At 56.3% G+C, this 21,325-nt stretch overlaps 1 protein-coding gene across 1 annotated transcript in view; it reads left to right on the top strand.

Annotated features, from left to right (window-relative positions):
• The first annotated feature begins 3,833 nt into the window (after window positions 1-3,833).
• Window positions 3,834-21,325, top strand: part of RASAL3 (RAS protein activator like 3) — a 73,711-nt gene continuing 56,219 nt past the window's right edge. Inside the window, exons 1-9 of the mRNA XM_029913613.1 lie at window positions 3,834-3,907; window positions 4,740-4,872; window positions 5,234-5,332; window positions 6,112-6,657; window positions 7,427-7,571; window positions 8,568-8,712; window positions 11,120-11,356; window positions 13,111-13,312; window positions 17,808-17,908. Coding sequence (XP_029769473.1) covers window positions 3,834-3,907; window positions 4,740-4,872; window positions 5,234-5,332; window positions 6,112-6,657; window positions 7,427-7,571; window positions 8,568-8,712; window positions 11,120-11,356; window positions 13,111-13,312; window positions 17,808-17,908 — 1,682 coding nt within the window. The remainder of the gene's footprint in view (window positions 3,908-4,739; window positions 4,873-5,233; window positions 5,333-6,111; window positions 6,658-7,426; window positions 7,572-8,567; window positions 8,713-11,119; window positions 11,357-13,110; window positions 13,313-17,807; window positions 17,909-21,325) is intronic.

Below are 21,325 nucleotides of genomic sequence, written 5' to 3'. Positions count from 1 at the left end.
CCCCTCCTGCACCCCAACCCCCTGCCCTGAGCCCCCTGCCGCACCCCACACGCCTCCTGCACCCCAACCCCCTGACGTACCCCGCACCCCTCCTGCAGCCCAACCCCCTGCCCTAAGCCCCCTGCTGCACCCCACACCCCTCCTGCACTCCAACCCCCTGCCCTGAGCCCCCTGCCGCACCCTGCACCCTGACCCCCTGCTGCACCCCTCACCCCTCCTGCACCCCACACCCCAACTCCCTGCCCTGAGCCCCCACCACATTCCACACCTCTCCTGCCCCCCATGGGGGCAGGGAGGGGGCAGAGTTGGGGTGGGGATTTCGGGGAATGGGTTGGAATGGGAGCAGGGAAGGGGCCTCATGGAACGGGCGGAGTGGGGGCGGGGGGGAGGTGTCAGTAATGCGGCCCTCGGGCCAATGTACTAGTCCTCATGTGGCCCTCATGGTTGTTTGAGTTTGAGACCCCTGCCCTACACCTAAATGGCAGCCCCACAATCTGCCCCTCAGGATCCTCCAGACTCCCCTCGCCTGGGAGACTCCCCCCAGCAGAAAAACAAACAAGGAATCCCCTGGTCTCCCCTGCATAGCAAGGGCCTCACCATGTCCCCAGGGCAGGAACTGCACGTCCCCTAGGGGGATACAGGTCCCATTGCTGGGGTGGGGTGGGCTGCATCCTGGAGAGCAGCAACTGGAAGGGACTTAGGGGGTCACGAGTGCCCAGGAGCTGCCCGTGCGATACTGGGACTGAGAGGGCTAATGCCAGGGTATAGACCAGGGGTGGACAAACTGTGGCCCGCGGGCCGGATCCAGGTCGCGAGCCATTTTAAGCCGGCCCCCAAGCTCCTGCTGGGGAGCAGAGTATGGGACCTGCCCCGCTCCGGCGCTCCAGACGGGGCGTCAGGTCGGGGGCCACACCACTCGGCTCCCGGAAGCTGTGGCATGGCCCCGCTCCAGGGCGCAGGGTCGGGGGCCGTACCAAGCGGCTCCCGGAAGCAGCCGCATGGTCCTGCTCCGGTGCTAGCAGAGTCGGGGGCCGCTCCATGTGTAGGAGCCAGAGAAGGGACATGCCACTGCTTCCAGGAGCTGCTTGAGGTAAGCGCCGCTCGGAGCCTGCACCCCTGAGCCTCTCCCCATGCCCCAACCCCCTGCCCCAGCCCTCATCCTCCTTCCACTCTCCAAACCCCTTGATCCCAGTCCAGAGCACCCTCCTACACCCCAAACTCCTCATCCCCAGCTCCACCCCAGAGCCTGCACCCCCAACCAGAGTTTTCACCCCCTCCTGCACCCCAACCACAATTTTGTGAGCATTCATGGCCCGCCATACAATTTCTACGCCCTGGTGTGGCCCTCAGGCCAAAAAGTTTGCCCATCCCTGGTATAGACAGAGCTATCGAGGAGCAGCAGGGAGTCTTACTGCTGGATCTGGCACTGGGGAGCCCATCACTGGAGACTGGGTCCGGTTCCTGGCCTGCTGCTCCGCGACTGCTCTGTCTATACACTGGCATTAGTCTTCTTAGTCCCAGCATCGCACGGGCAGCTCCAGGGATCCTGGGAATCAATTCTGCATGAGAGGGGAGCGGTGCGGGCCAGGGGTGATGGATGTGGAGGCTGCTGGGGAGGGTGCTGAGCGGAGCAGGGGCCAGGGGAAGCTCAGAGCCAGAACAGTCACTGAGAAAGGCAGAAGAGATCAAACCCTCCTGCCTTGGTCCCCTGAGTTGCCCCGTAAGGGCTGGCATTGGGACAAATGCCCCCTACCGGCCGGTTATTCCAGAGTTGGCCACGAAGGGGAGCTCTGTACCTTCCTTGGGAACATCTGGTGCTGGCCAGGGTCAGTGGTGGGAGAATTCCATCCTCTCTGATCCAGCATGATAATTGAGAGCTCAGGACTGAGGGGCGCAAGAAGAGCTGTGGGGAGAGTGGGGGGGAGGGGGCAGGGCTGGGATAGCAGGGGGCTATGCGTTGGGCCCAAGGGGCATTAGCAGAGCTGCAGGGGAAGCCCTCAGCTGGGATGGCAGGGGCTGTGGGTTGGGATTGAGGGGCACTGGCTGAGCTGTGGGGAGAGCCCACAGCTGGGATACCAGGGGACTGCGGACCAGGACAGAGGGGCACCGGAAGAGCTGGGGGGAGTCGTGCGCAGTGACAGTCCCAAGCCCAGTGGCCATTCAGCCTCCCACGGCCCCTCTCCCAGGTACCCAGCTGGTGCGGTTGACTCCCTTCTGCCTCTCTGACCCCCCAGCAGTGTCCTGGGTGTGACAGGTTGGATCACAGAAACCCCCTTGGGAGCTGCCACCCGATGTGCCAAGACTACCTCTGCTCCTGCCTTCCCTGCCAGCTCGGGACCCCAGCACCCTGTCCTGCTGAGCCACACACTCCCGTCTGCTCCAACAAAGACCCAGGGTCTGAATTACTTGCCCCAAAAGCTTCAGGTTTACCTGAAAGCAGCTAACAGAAGTATTCCTGTCTTTAACACTCAGATGCCCAACTCCCAATGGGGTCTAAACCCAAATAAATCCGTTTTATCCTGTATAAAGCTTATACAGGGTAAACTCATAAATTGTTCACCCTCTATAACACTGATAGAGAGAGATTCACAGTTGTTTGCTCCCCCAGGTATTAATACATACTCTGGGTTAATTAATAAGTAAAAAGTGATTTTATTAAATATAGAAAGTAGGATTTAAGTGGTTCCAAGTAGTAACAGACAGAACAAAGTAAGTCACCAAGCAAAATAAAATAAAAGGCGCAAATCCATGTCTAATCAAACTGAATGCAGATAAGATCCTCACCAGTTCCAGAATGCTCCCTTTTACAGACTAATCTCCTTTTAGCCTGGGTCCAGCAATCACTCACACCCCTTGCAGTCACTGCCCTTTGTTCCAGTTTTCTCTCAGGTATCCTGGGGGATGGAGAGGCTCTCTCTTTAGCCAGCTGAAGACAATTGTCCTGGTTAATGGAAGTCATCAAGATTTCAAACCACCATTAATGGCCCACACTTTGCATAATTACAATATGCCCTCAGAGTTATATTTTATATTTCTAGTTTCAGATAGAAGAGTGATACATTTATACAAATAGATGATCACACTCAGTAGATTATAAGCGTTGTAATGATACCTTACAAGAGACCTTTTGCATGAAGCATATTCCAGTTACATTATATTCACTCATTAGCATATTTTTATAAAACCATATAGACTGCAACGTCACACTGGGCTCACAGCCCTTCTCCGGTCCCCTCCCCGAGCTGACCCCCCCGGGAGGGCTGGGATCTCTTGCTGAGTGTGGCTGATTCTTGTAGATCTCTCCTCCGAGGGGAAGAGCTCGCCCAGCCCCCGGGCCCCGGGAAGAGGCACTGAGAACGACGTGTCAACCGGCTCCCAGTTCAGTAACGTGAAGGTAAGAAAATCCCAGCTGCTGAGCTAGGACTAGAATTTTGCCCTGACCCGGGGAGCTGGGAATGGGAGAGGGGACAGGCCCCCGGTGTCACACCCCAGGGACATAACTCCGGAGAGGGACGCAGATCCCACATCTCCCTGGGGACACTCAAGGACGCTCACACATGCCCATAGGCTATGTAGGAGCACACAGAGACCTGCACCTTGAGCCCAGCGGCCATGCAGACTACCAGGTCCCCAGCTGGTCTGGTTGACTCCTTCCTGCCTCTCTGGCCCCCCAGCATTGTCCTGGGCTCACAGCCCTTGTCCGGTCCCCTTCCCTAGCTATCGGGGTAGCTCTTCTCCCCTCCCCTCCCCCCCTGAGGTGGCTATGTTTCAGCGCTGGCTGAGTGGCACGAGAGCCTTGTTACTGCTGGCTATTCCTCATCCTAGGGGCTGATATGGAAGAGGCTAAGAGAACGGAAGGGCCGGACTGCATCCAAGCCCGACTCCCCAACAGCGCCCCTTACGGACGGCGACAGGTACACCACCGCTGCCCCTGGCATGAGAGCAAGAAGCCTCAGCCCCATCTTCCCCTGCTCGGCCAAGGCTGTGGGGAGGGCCCTAGGATCTGGGGAGTTTGGGGGGTGTGCCTCCTCTGAGCAAAGCCCGTGGGCACCCCTACAAGGGGACCAGTGGGGGTGATCAGATGCCCTAGATCTGAGGGCAGTGTAACAACCTGTATAGGGTTCAGTAGAACAGCAGCCCCCAGTGAGCAGGGTGCTGGGGGTTCCCCCCCAGCAGGAGCGTCGCCAGCTTTTCTGACGCCCTAGGCGGCGGAAGGTCCTGCCGCCGAAATACCGCTGCGGTCGCTGCCCCCCAAATTGTGGTGCCATAGGCGACTGCCTTGGTCGCCTAATGGGTTGCCCCGGCCCTGCCCACCAGACAGGACTGAAAGTGTGGATGCCCCTGGGAAGTGCCCCCACCCTGCAGCCTCCTCCCTTCCTAGGCCTAGAGCAGGCCATCCCCGTGTCCCCCAGGGGCCCTGCTGCAAGTGTGTGCCCCCCCAGAGGCTGGGGCCTGGGCAGATGGGTGGAATAACTCCCCACAGTGAGGAGCTGGGTACAGTGGTGCCAAAGGATCCTGTGCAGCATTTATCCACGGCACCAGAACCCCCTGCCCCTGGGCCGCCCCAGTGCTCTGTGCACCAGGAAGCTGGTATCTCCAGCGGGGAGGGGGCGGGGGTGGGCAAATGCTGATCCCTGCTCCAGGAGAGGCTCTGGACTCGGACCCTTGCTGTGGGCAGAGACTGGGTTGGGACCGGCAGGAGGGCTGGGCGGGACGTGACCGGCTCATTCTCCCCCCAGGCTGCCGAGCCGGCATGGCTCCCGTGAGTCCCTGCTGCCGGCACCGAGTGCAGCTGAGCTGGATCTGAGTGGCGAGGACGTAGTGATCCGCCCGTTGCACAGCAGCATCCTGGGCGAGAAGTTCTGCTTCCAGGTAACGGGACTCGGGGTGGGTCTCCCTGCCTCCCCCGTGCTCCCAGGGCGCCTCCCAGTGCAGCGCGCCCTAGGGACCAGCCCCTCCAGGGCCAGAGTGCATTGTTGCCCTGGGGCACCAAGGGAAAGGATTGAATGGGGGTCCCACATGGAGCAGGACAGGCCCTAGCTCCAAGGCACCAGCCCCAACCCATGAGCACCAGCCCTGTCCTGGAAGCACAGGACAAGCCCGAGCAGATTCTCGTCCCCTCCTCCCCCCCATGGCAATGCTGGCCACTGACCCAGCATGACCCCGCACCAGGTCCCCTCGGCTTTACTGCAGCTGTGCTCCCCCCACTGACTACCTCCCCCTCCCCCCGCAGATAATCAATGCTGAGGGGAGCCGCTGTTTCGGCTGCACGTCGGTGGCTGAGCGGGACCGGTGGATTGAGAACTTACGCAGAACCGTGCAGCCCAACAAGGTGAGATGGCCCCAAAACGCCAGCTGCAGAGCAGTTATCCCCCCCCCTGTCAACTGGGGAGCGGCTGCGCCCCCCCAAATGCCAGCTGGGCAATGGCTATCCTCCCTGCAATGTCAGCTGGGGAGGAGCTGCGCCCCCCCAAAATGCCAGCTGGGGAGTGGCTATCCTCCCTGCAATGTCAGCTGGGGAGGAGCCTCGCCCCCCCCCGAAATGCCAGCTGGGGAGTGGCTATGCCCCCCAAAATGGCAGTTGCGGAGCAGCTATCCCCCCCATGTCAGCTGCGGAGTGGCTGCGCCCCCCCAAACACTAGCTGGGGAACGGCTGTCCCCCCCGCAATGCCAGCTAGGGAATGGCTATCCTCCCTGCAATGCCAGCTAGGGAGCAGCTGCGCCCTCCCGAAATGCCAGGTGGGGAACGGCTATGTCCCCCAGTCCTTGAAATACCATCTACAACCCCCAACATGCGAGCTGGGAAGTAGCTGTGTTTCCCCCCACCCCGATACGTCAGCTGGGGAACGGCTGTGTCCCCCCCGACTCACCAGCTGGGGCGGGGGAGTGCAGCCACTCCCATGTACACCGGGCACAAGGAATTCACCCTTTGCCAGTTGCCCTTCACATCACCTGGCCCCTCAGCACCCCCACCACCCTTGCCCTGCCCCACAGCACCCCGGCTTTCTCCCTCCCCACGAGCTGCTCCCCCTCCATGTGAGCAGGGGAGCTCTCCCTTCGCTTGCATTGCCGAGGCGTGTCCGCACCCCTCATGCTGTGCCGATCCCCCAGGACAACTGCGAGCGTGTGGAGAACACCCTTAGTCTCTGGGTGTACGAGGCCCGAGACCTGCCCCCCAAGAAGCGCTACTTCTGCCAGCTGCACCTGGATGGCGCCCTGTACGCCCGCACTACGGCCAAGGCAGCGGGTGCGGACGGGGCACTCTTCTGGGGCGAACTCTTTGAGCTGGCCACGCTGCCTGCCGCACGGGAGCTGCACATCGGCGTGCTGCGGGAGGAAGAGGGGCGGCGGCGGGAGGCCAGCCCCCTGGGCACCGTGACCATCCCACTGGGGGAGCTGGCCGCCTCGCGCCAGCCCTTGGAGAAATGGTACCCTCTGTGTGGAGCTGCCCCCAGCCGGGCACCTGCTCTGCGGCTGCGTGGACGCTACCAGGAGATCCAGGTGCTGCCCATCGTGAGCTACAAGGAGTTCGCCGAGTATATCACCTTCCACTACCGGGAGCTGTGTGCCGGGCTGGAGCCTGCTATTGCTGTGCGCCACAAAGAAGAACTTGCCAGTGCCCTGGTGCACGTGCTGCAGAGCACGGGCAAAGCTAAGGTATGGCTGAGCCACCAGGGGGCGCTCTCAGTCCCAGGCCATCTGAACTGTACAGGAGAGCCTGAGGTAGAGCCGGCTCAGCAGCCCCCATGTGGGCCAGAGAGCCCTGCTGTGCTCCTAGGGGCAGGAGCCAGGGCACGACCCGCTGCAGGCGGCAGGGAGCTGTTCTGCAGGGCTCTGGGGGGCAGGAATCACCTGATTCCCCAGAATCGGGCCCCACGCCCGCGCCTAAGGGGGCCCCGCTCCGGGGGTCTTCGGCGGCATTTCGGTGCTGCGAAAAACCCGGAGCGGACCCCCCTGCCGCCCAAGTGCTGCCGAAGCCCTGGACCGCTGCCGAGTATTCCAGTCGGGCCCCCTGCTGCCCCAGGATGTGGGTGGTGGGCTGCCCAGCATCACCTTCTGGGGTATAACTGGGGGGCTCAGCCCGGAGAGGAAAGGCTGTCCTGCCTGGCAGGGGGAGGGGAGGGGGTTGGGGGTGGCACTGTGATGGGGCATGTGCTGGGCAGTGAGTCGCTCACAGGTCCCTGGGAGAGGGTAGTTAGGGTCCTTCCCCAGCTGCGCAGCCCGCAGCTGCTTCCCTCAGGGCCCGGAGGGGCAAATGGTCATTAGCAGCACCCCCTCCCTCACCCCACAGCCAAACCCAGCCTGGCGGTGCTGCAGCACCCTGGGTTGGCTGTGTGCTGCAGGGATGGGGCTGGGTGGGCCCAGGGATGGGGGCCAGGGACGGAAAGTCTGGATCCCAGTGACCCCACCCCCTCTGGCCCCATAGGCATTTCTCATCGACCTGGGGGTGGCGGAGCTGGACCGCTTCGACGACAGAGAGGCACTGATCTTCCGCGAGAACACACTGGCGACCAAGGCCATCGACGAATACATGAAGCTGGTGGGGGGGCAGTACCTGCTGGACACACTGGGTACGGGCCAGCCAGCAAACGCACTGGGGGGGGATGGTAACAGTTGGTGGTGAGTGACCTATGGGCTGATGGGCTAACGCGCGTGTGTGTGTGTGTGAGAGAGAGAGAGAGAGAGAGAGATGGGTCATTTGGCTAATGGACTGGGGGGGAAATGGGTTGGCGGCTAGCCCACGGGGGGTGTGTGTGTTTGTGTGTGTAATAGGTCAGTTGGCTAACACGTGGTGGGGTGTAATGGGCCAGCTAATGCACTGGTGAGTTTGTAGTGGCAGGCTAATGCCCCAGGGGGGCAATACACATTGCAGGGGGGGGTGCAGAGAGAGGATGCTGGCTTTGGAGCAAGATGGGCCTCCAGGGCCTGTTCCTTGCAGCACTTTGCTTTCTCCTTTCTGCCAGCAATGTCCCCGTCCTGCTCCCTCAGCCCCCATGGCCAAGTGCATTTGCATCAGGCTGAGCGTTGGCCCTTCAGCTCTGATCAGAGAGTCCTGGTTCTGGCCACGCAGTGCCCAAGATGGGACAGGGGCAACCAATGCCATTCTTAGCCAGACCTCACCCAGCAGAGGGCAGCAGTAGAGTGCAGCTGTTAACACACGTACACACTCGTGCATGTACACACAGGTACATGTGCATACACGCACACCTTTGTACACATCCACACATGCACACTTGTGCACTCTTGTATGTGCATATACACCACTCATGCACATACATGCACACACACACTTGTACAAACACACACACATACACATGCACTTGTGCAAACACATACTTGTACATATACACATGCACACATGAGCCCACTTGTACATGTATGTACACACACGTGCATGCACACTCTCATATACTCACACACAAGTGGGCACATTCTTTGGGCGTCTCCAAATGGCCAGCTCGATTGTACTATGCCCGTTGTGTCCTGTCCGGCCGCAGCCCTGGCACCTCATCTCTGGACCCCACCCAGGCTCCGTGTCAGTCTGGGCTCTTCCATGTGTGTTGCAGGGGAGGCTATTGCCCAGTTGTACGAGTCGGAGGATAGCTGTGAAGTTGACCCCAGCAAGTGTGCAGCCAATGACCTGTCTGACAACCAGAACAACCTGCGGCAGGCGTGTGAGGAGGTCTTCCAGAGAATCATCAACTCCTGCGAGTGAGGGAGAACCCTTGGGGAACGGGGGGCTGGGCTTACCTGAGGGAGAAGGGATGGGACTTGGCTTGCAGGGAGGGAGGGGCGGAAGCAGGGCCAGGCTTGCCTGGGGGGCAATGCAGGGCTGGGCTTGCCTGGGGGGGGGGGGAAGGAAAGGGGTAAGCAGCATAGGCGCCGACTCCATGGGTGCTCCGGGGCTGGAGCACCCACAGAAAAAAATTGGTGGGTGCTCAGCACCCACCGGTAGCTCCCTGCCCCGCCCCCCCTGCTCCAGCTTACCTCCACCTCCTCTGCAAACGCGCGCTGCCACGTCTTTCTCCCCCCTCCCTCCCAGCCCTTGCGCCGTGAAACAGCTGATTCGCGGGGCAGGGAGGGAGGGGGGAGGAGGGGGAATGCGGCGTGCTGGGGGAAGGGGCGGGGCCGGAGCGGGAATTTGGGGAAGGGATCCAATAGGGGCAGGGAGGGGCGGAGTTAGGGCGGGGACTTTGGGGATGGGGTTGGAATGGGGGCGGGGCAGGGAAAGGGTGGAGTCGGGGTGGGGTCAGGGGCGGGGCCAGGCGGGGGGGGCATGGACACCCACCGGCGCCGGAGAAAGTTGGCGCCTATGGTAAGCAGAGGCTCAGTGTCCTCCCACATGGACAAGTCCCAGCAGCCCTGTGATGCTTTCTTGCCACCCTGTTGCCTCCAGTATGAAGGAGTCTTTCTTGTGGTAGCTGGGAGTCAGCTCCCTGGCACCACCAGCCTTCCAGCTGCTCACGCCCTCTTCTCAGGACTTTGCCAGTCCTACTGTGCTTGTAGGTTAACAGTCGGTGCTCTCCATCCCCGAGCTCCCTTTGAAGAGCGTAGCCCTGTAATATCCAGCCCCTGTTACTGGGCACTCGCCGGCGTTACTAGGCTCGCTGTCCCCCAAAGGGAACAGTGCACACACCAGCTGGTTTGGTTCAGCTGAGGATTCGCACTGCCTAATACCATAACACTGAGGTACGTTTATGATAAAACAAGAATACGTTTACTTACAAAGATTCAAAGACTCGGATGAGTCGTAAGAATATTGGAGGCAGAACTGGGTCCACAGATAAAACAAAACATGAACCGCAATCCCAGGCCCACACTCACTCATGGTGGCCTTTCCAGTTTAATAGAGTAGATTCTTTTCCATGGATACAGCCTTTGACAGACCTGCTAGTTTTCAGCCACAACCAAGATCCAGGGTTTCATGACTCCCCACCCCCTTCAAGGGGTTTCCTTAGCAAATGGATGCTCAAATGTCCTTTTGCTTCTCTTTAGCTTTCCCCAAACTCACTGTTTTGTCCCCCGAAGCCAGGCTGACCCGTGTGGTTCCCTTCCTGGGGTGCTGGTCCCACACTCCTGTTTGTTGCATAGCCCCCATCAACCTGGTTTTTGTGTTGACTTTCACACGTAAATGGGGTCCCCATTGTGTTGGCTTTACAGTGCATCATCTGCGTCGCGTAGGAGAAGAAATATACTGTGTCTGGAAGAAAACTTGTTTGTCAGCTCGGCCTAGTTCCATAGTTGAGAACATATTGTAGTAGATACACATAACTTCTTACGTGCCGACTGTACGTACATCTCACAGAGCTTACAATGACCAGTGTGCAATAAGCTTTCATTTGACACTCCACACAACACTCTCTGCAGATAAATACTATGACAGCAATGTGTTAGGTGCAGTGAGTTTGTCAGGCCTGGTAGGCGTTGCTGTTACAGACCAAGGAACCCTTTGCCAGTTGACACTAAGGGGTTGTTAGGGTCCCAAGCCCCCACCGGGGGTTCCCCAAAACTCCTGCTGAACTAACGTCTCTCCTTCCCTGACCCCAGTGGCTGGGCTGGCCACAGGAAGGATTTCCCCCTCCTCAGCTCCTGTGGGCACTGTGGGGTCTCCTGGTGGGTGGCCATGGGGCCTGTTTCTCCCCAGCTGAGGGGCAGCGGAACCCCAACTGACCTCCCTCAGGGCTGCCCATTTGCAGGGAGCCTGTGTTTCCCAGGGAAGCCCTGAGGGGAGGGAGCCACTACTGGACAGTCTGTGCTGGGAGCCACGGCCCTAGAGTTAGAGGGGGGGGTCTGGAGGATCGCCCACTATGCTCCCATCACCCCGAATCTGGGTGGGAGCTGGGCCAACACAGTAATGGGAAGCCAGGCCTGACCTCAGGGGAAACAAGGGACATGGGAGCATGAGCAGAACATTGGGGTGAGGCCCGGCTCTGGGACCCCAGGGGCAGTGCTGGCCCCTGCGGACATGGGGAGGTTAACCCCTTCTTCCCCAGGCTGTTTCTCAGGGAGGCACCGCGAGGACCTCTGGTCCCATTGGCTGTCAGGGATTGTCTGAGAGATGCTGGTGTTTAGCTGGCACTGTCCCCCTCCCCCTCACCGTCTGTGCCTGTCTCCTCAGCGCCTTCCCAGCGGAGCTCAGCGAGATCTTTGCAGCGTGGCAGGGGGAGTGCCTGGAGCGGGACAAGGAGGACATTGGGCAGCGACTCATCTCGGCCTCGCTCTTCCTGCGCTTCCTGTGCCCGGCCATCATGTCCCCCAGCCTGTTTGGCCTCACCCAGGAGTACCCAGATGATGCCACCTCCCGCACCCTCACCCTGGTGGCAAAAGTCATCCAGAACCTGGCCAATTTTGCTACGTATGTATCATGGCTTGGCTCTGCCCAGGTCCCTGCCCCTCTGTGGGGTGATCACGTCTGTATCATGGCTCGGCTCTGCCCCTCTGCGGGGCAATCCTATCTGTATCACGGCTCGGCTCTGCCCAGGGCTCTGCCCCTCTGCGGGGCAATCCTGTCTGTATCTTGCACACAGCTCTGGTCCCTGTGGTGTGGACCCAGCTCTGGGCGAGCGAGGCAGGCTGTGCCCAGTGTCACTCTGAGTCCCTTACCTCAGTCTGCCCGGGTCTTCCCCTTCCTACTAGCGTTTTGAGGGCCCTCGGCGAGGAAAGGGGATGAAGAAACTTTGGGGGGTTCCTGTAGAAATGTGGGGTAGTCCCAGCTGGATCCTAGCCCTGGGCTTGGTGCTTGGCCTGATAGATACGTGGGCTGGGAGGTTCCCAGCAGGCAGGAGCTGAATCCAGGTCACTGAGCTCTGGCCCAAGTTGAAGAGCTGTAACCAAGCCCCAAAGAGCTTTAAGAGCCTGAACAACACCCAGTCCCCATCTCCATTACTCAGGCCTTGGAGTTGTGATGCTGGGCTCCGGCCCTGGGGCCCATGGTGCCAGGATCTGGTTATTTGCCAGGGGCCCAAAGTCACATTATTAAAAGAAGCAGGAAAAACCCTTCCAGCCTCCTCAACTAGCAAAGGCCGCGCAGGAACCCCAGGTAGGTCATCTTGAAATGCATGGTGCGCTCCAGAGCAATTCAAAAGGCCAGTGCTGTGTAACCCCCAGGCTTCCCCCTCACACTCATTTGCCACTCATTATCATAGTACCTGAGCACCTCACAATCACCAGCACCCTTCTCCTCCCTCATCGCCCTGGGACAGGACTACTGTCCCCATGGGGCTGAGGGGACCTGAGGCACAGAGTGACTTGGATGCACAATGAGTCTGTGTCAGATCAGGGGCTTGATCCCCGGTCTCCTGACTCATAGGCTAGTGCACAAACCAAAGGGCCATCCTTCAGCTACCAGCAGCCTCTTGGCTATGGTTCCCAGTAGCCCTGAGAGCCCAAGCGCTAGCCAGGCACTACAGTGCCCATCACTTTAGCAGCATGTGGGGTGGGCTCAGTTTCCCTTGCAGAGTCAGCTTCTCACTTTCTCCTATGGTTTGTGTGGACCATTCACCCAGCAGCCAGGCAGAGACACTGGGCAGAAGGCAGGGAGACGTGGCTGTGATGCCCCCATGCGCAGGGGCACTTGAGCAGTGTGATTACCTGAATCTGTGGTTCCCCCACCAGGAGAGGGCAGCATAAGGCTGTGGCATTCACGTCTCCAGCAATGCTAGTCACAACCCCTCACCAGCGGCGTGCTGTCCCCTGCAGAGCCACTGTTCAGTATGGGACTGTTCAGCATGGGCCAACTCACCTGACCCTGGCTCCTAGAGCTCGCATGTATGGATGTGTGGGAATGTGCTTGCCCCTCTGTGTGCATGACCCCATGCCGTGTGTGTGACGCCTGCACCGTGTGTGTGACACCCGTGCCGTGCGCATGCTGACCTTGCCGTGTGTGTGATGCCCGTGTTGTGTGCATGACGCCCACATACAGCACCACCGTGTGCGTGACATCCATGCCGTATGCGTGACGCCTGTGCAATACCACCGTGTGCGTGACGCCCACACCATGTGTGACGCCTGTGCTGTGTGCGTGATGCCCATGCCGTGTGCATGATGTCCGCGCTATGTGCATGCCCGTGCCGTGTGCGTGACACCCACGTGACATTGTGGCTCCCGCAGGTTCGGTGAGAAGGAGGCGTACATGGGGTTCATGAACGAATTCCTGAAGCACAACTGGAGCCGCATGAAGTCGTTCCTGCAGAGCGTGGCCAACCCTGACTGCAGTGCCCACCTGGTGGCTTACGACGGCTATGTGGACCTGGCGCTGGAGCTCTCCACCCTGCACTCGCTGCTCTGCGACATATTCACCGGCCTGGACCAGGTACTGCGGGCTGGGGGTGGAGTGCAAAAGAGCCAGTTAGGTAGGGCAGAGTGGGGGCTGTCCGTTCCCCCCGCCCCCCAGTTTCATACAGGAGGTGTGCTCCCAGGCGGAGCTCTGAACTGCTCAGCATTAGTGTGAAATGTGAGTTCTGCAGAGAGGTGCTTCTCCCAGCTTGTGTCCCTGGGGCAGGGAGGCAGTGTTTTGTTTACAGACAGAGGCAGGTAATTAAATTAAGGATCTGGAAGTTGTTAGATGAACAAAATGGGGGGGGGGGTAGAGCCAAGCCTTCTGAGCCAAGGTTACATTCAGAAAAGAGGAAGATGTAAGGGGCATAAGTGAAAAGAAGGGGCCAAAACCCAGGAAAGGGCTAGCAATGGTATAGAGAAGTTCCCACTCTACCTCTGGTACTTATGTGGCCCCATCACTGTAGTATCTGCGCGCCTCACATCACAGCCCCTTGGGGAGGTAGAGCAGTGCTGTTATCCCCATGGTACAGATGGGGCACTGAGGCACAGAGACACTAACAGCCAGTTTTTTATATGTATTTAGGCACCTAGTGGGATTTTCAAAAGCGCCTGCATCTTTGGGTGCCTAAAAAACCATATTATGACGCAAACCGTCATACAGGGACGTCCATTGGGGAGGGGAGGGGGGAGTAGAACGCAGGTTTCTCAGGGCTAGCTCCCTATCCGTTGGACCAGCCTTTCTCTCTGCTCCATGCTGCAAAAAAGAGGCCTTTGATAGATGGGAGCAAAACCAAGAAGGCCAGTTCACTGAGACTCCAGCACACGGTCCCAGATGATTGGGAACAATGTCATGGCTGACAGTATCAAAAGCAGCACAGAGGTCAGGAAGGATGAAGAAAGAAAGAGAATGAGAGTCAAATGAGAGGAGATCATTTAATGGCCAGTGGGTGGCAGGTTCTGCCCCAGGCTGGGTTGCACAGCAGTGCCTGCTGTGCAATTTTAGATTTTAACTGAAAACCATTTGTTTTGTCGTTTTTTGTTCTGAGTTTGAGAAAAGGAAGGAATGAGAAAGTGTCATATGAGCATCAGATGTGATTATACATCAAATTCTTAGGGTTTCAGCTGTATTCAGGCCAATTTCAGAACTAAGAACAGAAACTGATCCACAGAGCCCATAAAGTCGACCATTATTGTCATGATTTGTGTTATTCACTGGGCACCATCTGTGTGCTCAGCACTGTTCAGAATATGCCAGAAAATGTAGTCCCTGAGCCAGTGCATATAAGATGTGTAACTCTGGATAAGATGGCTCAGATATTTAAGTAAGAAGTGTATAGTTACTGACCCCACATGTTATCACATGTTCACTGTGATGTTTATATCGATGAGTGGAGGCGCTGAGGGCAATAGAAGTTTTACTTGATTAAGGACTAGAAGATTTGACCCTCCGACTTTCTTTCAAGAGGAAGAGCTGCCCAGAGCTCCTGTGTCTGTTTATTTTCCTTTCCTGCCTGCAGTGGCCCTGAGATACCTCAGAAGTCTCAATTTCCCCCCCAACTTTAAAATGTTGAATTTTCTTGGTGTTTGATTTAAAATATTCTCCTGTGAAAACTGCAACTCAATCACTGTAGTATTTAGGGGCCTTCTGGAAAGTAACTAGCTTTTAAACAGAAGTGAAAGCAGCGTTGCCAACTCTCATGATTTTGTTATGAGTCTCATGATAATTACTGTTTTCCTTAAAGCCCCAGCTCCTGGAGTCAAGTGATGTGTGATGATTTCAGCCTTCATTCTTAAAGAAAAATGAAGTTTCTAGCCCTTGTGGCTGTGGAGAAAGCTTCAAAATGTGACCCCAGTGCACCCTAAAGGCTCAAAAAGCAGAATGTAAATAAAAAGAACTCAAAATCTATTATTTTTATATAATCTCATTATTTTAAAGCCAATCTCATGATTTTTGGTGAGACTGATTCTTGATTTTTGAACATTTGGGGTTGGCAATACTGTGAAAGTGACTTGAAAGTGTCAGTTTCACTCACTCCTGTTTAAAGTCATTTTCTAGTCTATCATTTGTAGTGGGGTAACACCCCTACAGCCCCAGGCAGGTGCAATATAAACTCACGGGACCTTGCCCTAATAGGATGTTTCCAAAAGTTAAATGATCTATTCCAAGCTTGATGAACTACAAAAAAGTGATAGAAAGTCATCTAGGTTTTTCTACAATTGTTTTATTCAAGAGTTAGTAACAAAGTAAGAATATACATTAATTTTTAAACCTAACTAGTGTCCCTTAAGTGAATTGACACAAGATGTCAGAACAAGTATTAGAGCTGAATGGGTCTAATATTTATTTAATTTTCTTTCTTTATATAGGAATTAGAAATTATTATCTGACAGGAGCACTGTATCTAAGTTATTGTCTGCAAAAAAATAAGAAAGTTTTCAGGTGCCCAAGTAGCCTTTGGAATCACGGTTAAAGTTGCCCCCCATCCCCCCCCCACCAAAATCTGAAATGGCGCCCATGATGGGATGGAAGTGCATTGACAGAGCACATCTGCCCCCTTGTGGCCAGAAGGTAGAAAGGGCTTATCCACTGCAGGGTCCCACAGCCAGCGACCGGTGTTGCTGTGTATGTCTGGAACCTGCTAGCATCCTCGAGCATCTCCATCAGCGGAGACTGTAGGACCTGCATGGGCCACGCTGGGTTGGTCTGAGCTGGGAACTGTCTCTCTGTGGCTGTTCCAGTTGGAACCATGCTGAGCTGGACCCAACTGGGCATCGCCCCTTGGATGTGCTGATGGGAGCTGTGCTGAGCCGACCCAGCTGGGCATTGCCCCGTGACACTTTCCACTGGTAACCAGGGTTGGGTGGCATCTTGCCGGGTTCAGCTCCCCGACTCCATCAGCCACAGGCAACACAAGCACTGCCCTCTAGGCCTCTGCAGGCCCTGCTCTCTCTGCCGGTTAGCAATTGGCACACCCCAGGCCCCAAGGCCCCTGAGTGTGTCCCTGGAGTGTCCAGTCCCTGGTCCACTGGACACCGCAGTATTCAGATTCACTGCTTCCAAAGGAACAATCCACCCCTGCTTACCAGTCCCAACTGAGATCAGTGCTCTGTTTAACACGCAGCACAGATATGACTAGAGTGAAATCCACAATAGGTTTACTTAACAAAGCAGAGATTTGAGTAATAGCAAGGGAAAGGATTGGAAACTAATGGCTTCATATCAAATAAAATCGTAACACATTCTAGAACCCAGACTTAGTTAGCAAGCTACTCTCCTGGCTAATCAAGTATTGCTTGTTGTAGGAGCAGCAGTGATCTGTATGCTATGTATAACCTGTAGGCTCAAAAGGTCTGTTACACCTTGTCTCCTCTCCCTCTCTGAATATCTACCTGTGAAGTGGCTTTCCCCCACCCCTCCCTCCTGGAATGCTTGTGGGATGAATGGGCTGCTTAAACAGCTGGAAGATCAGAAGAGCTCCCAGTTAGACAAGGTGTCTGGGACTCTAATTAGGCAGCACTCACACACCCAATGCATGGACACTGGCTGAGGTGGAGTGTGACCAACCAAACACAGCCAAGTCATCTCTAGTCGCAGGCCATGACATTTTGATTAGGCAGCACTCACACACCCAATGCATGGACACTGCCCAAGGTGGAGCGTGACCAACCAGATGTGGCCAAGTCCTCTCTAGTCACACGCCATGAGGAGCAGGTCCTTAAAAGGGGAAGGGGCCATGTGCTCAGGAGTGCACTCACAAGCTTGTACCTCCCGTGAAGGCCCTTTGCCCGGACTGCCTGGCCAGTGGTTCACTGCATTGCATTCCATCGTGCCTCAGGAAGACCTACCTTCATCACACCATCCATCGCTGTGCTGTGGGACACTTACCTTAAAGGATCCTGACATCTCCAGTGCCGTGCCTGTCCTGGGAGCATGAGTATGCGAGTGTGAGTGTGACACCCTCTCCCCCCTTCTTTTGAGCTTAGCTATCAATATAATAAACGTGTTGCTTTCTGCCAAACTCTCTTGGGTCATTAGTCCTCCCTAAGCTTTACTAGCTGACCCAATTTCGGATAACATTGCTCACTAGAGCTTCACAGCCACTCGGGTTGTGACCCTTTTTCATGAAGCAAATCACATTGCCACCTCAGTGAAGGATCCAGGGCATCTTTTGGTACCCTTAGCTACATCAGAGCAGTCCTTCATCCTTATTCCTAAACAGAACAGCCTGGCTGATTGAGTCTTCTATGGCTTTCCTCTCACCTTGATTTTGCAATCTTGATTATCATCCAGTTAAGTGTGCAAATAGACCTCCACTGGGAAGCAGACAATACGCCAGACACGTGCGACCAGACAGGGAGATAAGCATCTGTTACTGCTGCCCCCGGCCGTGCCAGTCAGAGCCGCGTTGAGCCAAGCTCCTCCAACAGAGCTGGCATGGCCAAGCTGGGTTTGTCTCACACGAGACTGAGGGACACCGCTATTGGCAAACCCACAGCGGTGAATCTTCTCCCTTTGTGTTTCCCGGCAGCGAACGAGGGAGCAGTTAGAGCCCCTGCCGACCATCCTCAATGCCATCAAAGAGGGGACGCCAGTGCCTGTCTCCATCAAACTTGGCCCCGGCATGGACAGGTACCTCCTCTCCCCTCCCCATGAGCGGTGGTCCAGGCAGTGCAGGACTCCATGGGCCTGGGGGGTTCTGTCAGTGACAGCAGCAGGAGCAGGATGGGGCTGTTGGAGTTGCCAGAAGAGCTTGGCACTGTGTGGTGATGTTGGGAGATGAGTCTTGGGAAATCCACTCCCCGCAAGATGTGCTCCAGACTGGCCTGATCCTGCCAGTGGGGCTCAGACAAGTGATGGTGCTCTGGCTCGTGGGGGTGGGGCCTGGCCATCATAAGGCCCGGGGGAGGGTTTGAGCTTATGTGGGGGGTTAGGAGGCAGCTCAGGTGTGGGCCTGGAGAGGGTTTGGGTCTGGAGTCTCAGGACCAAAGCTGGGCTGTGGCTTTGGGTTCCTGGGCCAGGTGGACGGGGAAGAGGGACAGCAGGGAGCGGAGACTAGGGCCTTGGCTATACTTGCAGATGTATAGCGCTGTGAGTTAAACCTGACTTCGTGCAGCTGAGTAGGGAAAGCGCTGCCGTCTGTCCACACTGACAGCTGCCCAGCGCACTGTCGTGGCCACATTTGCGGCAATTGCAGCGCTATTGGGAGCGGTGCATTATGGGCAGCTATCCCACAGAGCACCTCTTCCCATTCTGGCGCCGCGGGTTGTGGGAAGGGGGCGTGGGTGCGGGGCATTCTGGGTCCTGTCCCAACGCCCCGTGATGCATCGCTTCGCATCCCAGAAATCCCTTTGTTTCCGTCCACCTTTGGCGCCATCTTTCAACGGTTTCTGGGAAATGGAGTCCGAACTGCTGAGGCGTATGCTGACTTATCTCGCCAGCACGTCACGTTTGGCTGTTGAACTATTCCTTAAGATCCAAAGTGACAGTGACAGTGAGGAGTCCGATGATGCTATCGAGCCGCGTAACGCGTACAACACGAAATTGCTTGTGGCATTCACGGACATGCTCAGCACCATGGAACGCCACTTTTGGGCTCGGGAAACAAGCACCGAGTGGTGGGATCACATCGTCATGGAAGTCTGGGATGACGAGCAGTGGCTGCAGAACTTTCGAATGAGAAAAACCACTTTCATGGGACTGTGTGAGGAGCTTGCCCCCAACCTGCGGCACAAGGACACGAGATTGAGAGCTGCCCTGCCAGTGGAGAAGCGGGTGGCTATTGCAATCTGGAAGCTGGCAACTCCAGACAACTACCAGTCGGTCGCAAACCAGTTTGGAGTGGGAAAGTCGACCGTTGGAATCGTGTTGATGCAAGTTTGCAAGGCCATTAATCACATCCTACTCAGAAGAACCGTGACTCTGGGTAACGTGCAGGAAATAGTGGCTGGCTTTGCACAAATGGGGTTCCCTAACTCTGGAGGGGCGATAGATGGGACGCACATTCCTATTCTGGCACCACCCCACCTAGGATCCGAGTACGTTAATCGGAAGGGGTATTTCTCTATGGTTCTCCAGGCGCTTGTGGATCACCGTGGGCGTTTCATTGACATTAACACCGGCTGGCCAGGAAAGGTGCATGACGCACGCATCTTTCGGAACACTTGGCTGTTCAGGAAGATGCAGGCCGGGACTTTTTTCCCAGAGCGGAAGATCATGGTAGGGGAAGTTGAAATGCCCATTGTGATTCTTGGAAATCCCGCTTACCCGTTAATGCCGTGGCTCATGAAACCCTACACAGGGAGCCTTGACAGCAGCAAGGAACGGTTCAACTACAGGCTGAGCCAGCGCCGAATGACTGTGGAGTGTGCCTTTGGCCGTTTAAAGGGCCGCTGGAGATCTCTGTATGGGAAGCTGGACTTGGCCGAAAACAGCATCCCCGTGGTTATATCCGCGTGCTGTGCCCTCCATAATATTTGTGAAGGGAAGGGTGAAAGCTTCACTCAGGCATAGACCTCCGAGGTTCAACACCTGGAGGCTGAATTTGAACAGCCAGAGAGCAGGGCTATTACAGGGGCCCAGCGCGTGGCTGCAAGGATTAGGGATGCCTTGAGGGAGCAATTTGAGGCTGAAAACCAGCAGTGATATCTGGTGCCCTGCACGGGAGTGAAGTGCAGTAGTTCCAATCTTTAGGAATCAGTGTTTGCTAAGCAGACAAGCAGACTTGCAGTGCCTGTTTATTTCCTGGGCTAAGGAGTCTTTTACTTTATGCAATAATAAAGAATGTTTTCAAAGCCAAAAAATCCATTTATTGAAAAGAAAAAAAATTTATTTATTGAAAAGAAACAAGGGGGTGGAGTGGGGAACAGTACAATCACAGATTCGCGTCTGTCCTGTCTGGTGTGCTGTGCAGTGAGTGCTGCACTTCAGGACAGCTATACTGCATGGTGATGGGGGTTGAGTGCAGAGGGTAAGGGTCGTGGTTTTCAGGGCTGGGTGGTGAAGATACTGGTGTTGGAGGCAGCGGGTGGCGTGAAGAACATGGAAGTTGGGGAAAGTGGGTTGGAGGTGACAGTGGGGCACAATGGAAAGAGTTTTGGTACAAGGGCTGTGGGGGGGGGTGGCGTTTGCGTTTGCGGTACTGCTCCTCTTTCTGCATGGCTACGAGCTCCTGGATAGCATCTGCTTGGCGCTCCAGGATGCTTATGAGCCGATCAGTGCGTTGCTGCCGGTGCTCGGTGCTTTGCCATCGGTGCGCTGCGTTTTCCCGGTGGATCCTGCTTTCTCTCTCCCTCCAGTTCTGTGCTTTCTCATTCTCTTCAATAGATTGCCGCATCACTTCTTGCAGCATGTCTTCTTTGCTTTTTCGCGGTCTCTTCCTGAGTCTTTGCAGTCTCCGAACAGGCGATAAGAGGGACGGCTGAGGTCTCAAGGTTGATGCTGCTGTATAGGCAAAATGCAACATTTAACAGAGGCAGCATTGTTTATACCAGACAGAGTAATGATTCCCCCCGCGCTTAAGGAGTAGAAAACACACAGGGTCTATACAATAGCATAATTTTCCCGTCCGAAACAGAGCACACATATCCCACGGGAGCCTCAAAATGGTGAGTAAGGGGGACTGATTGTTTCAGGGCTGCACTGTCCTCTGGGTTTCTGTGCCTTGGGGAGAGCCAACAGTTTCAGGGGGCACCTACACTGAACACTGTCCCAACATTTTCCACAGGAGTTTGTCCTGGACGATATCTCGCTGCTGAGGGTGACCTGGGAAGCAAGGGAGGGTCTTCTACTGCAATGCGGCTTCCGCCCTGGCCCGTATGCAGCTTGCCTGTGTGCAGCAATGGTCCCCCCGCCCCTCGCGGCACAGTGGCGCAGACACGTTAGCCTGGCTGGGACAAGGACCACGGTGGCTCTCCCGATAAACCTGCGCAAGCGCATTGCACACGTTCTGGATGAGACATTTGAGGAGATTACCGAGGCCGATTACCGCGATGTGATAAAGCACATCAATGCACTATTCCGCATCTAGGCATGCATGCCTAACCGTCC

The sequence above is a fragment of the Terrapene carolina genome, unplaced genomic scaffold (assembly GCF_002925995.2).
Source record: "Terrapene carolina triunguis isolate 2854851 unplaced genomic scaffold, T_m_triunguis-2.0 Scaffold746, whole genome shotgun sequence".
Classification (NCBI taxonomy): domain Eukaryota; kingdom Metazoa; phylum Chordata; order Testudines; family Emydidae; genus Terrapene; species Terrapene triunguis.
This window is presented reverse-complemented; position numbering and strand designations above follow the sequence as displayed.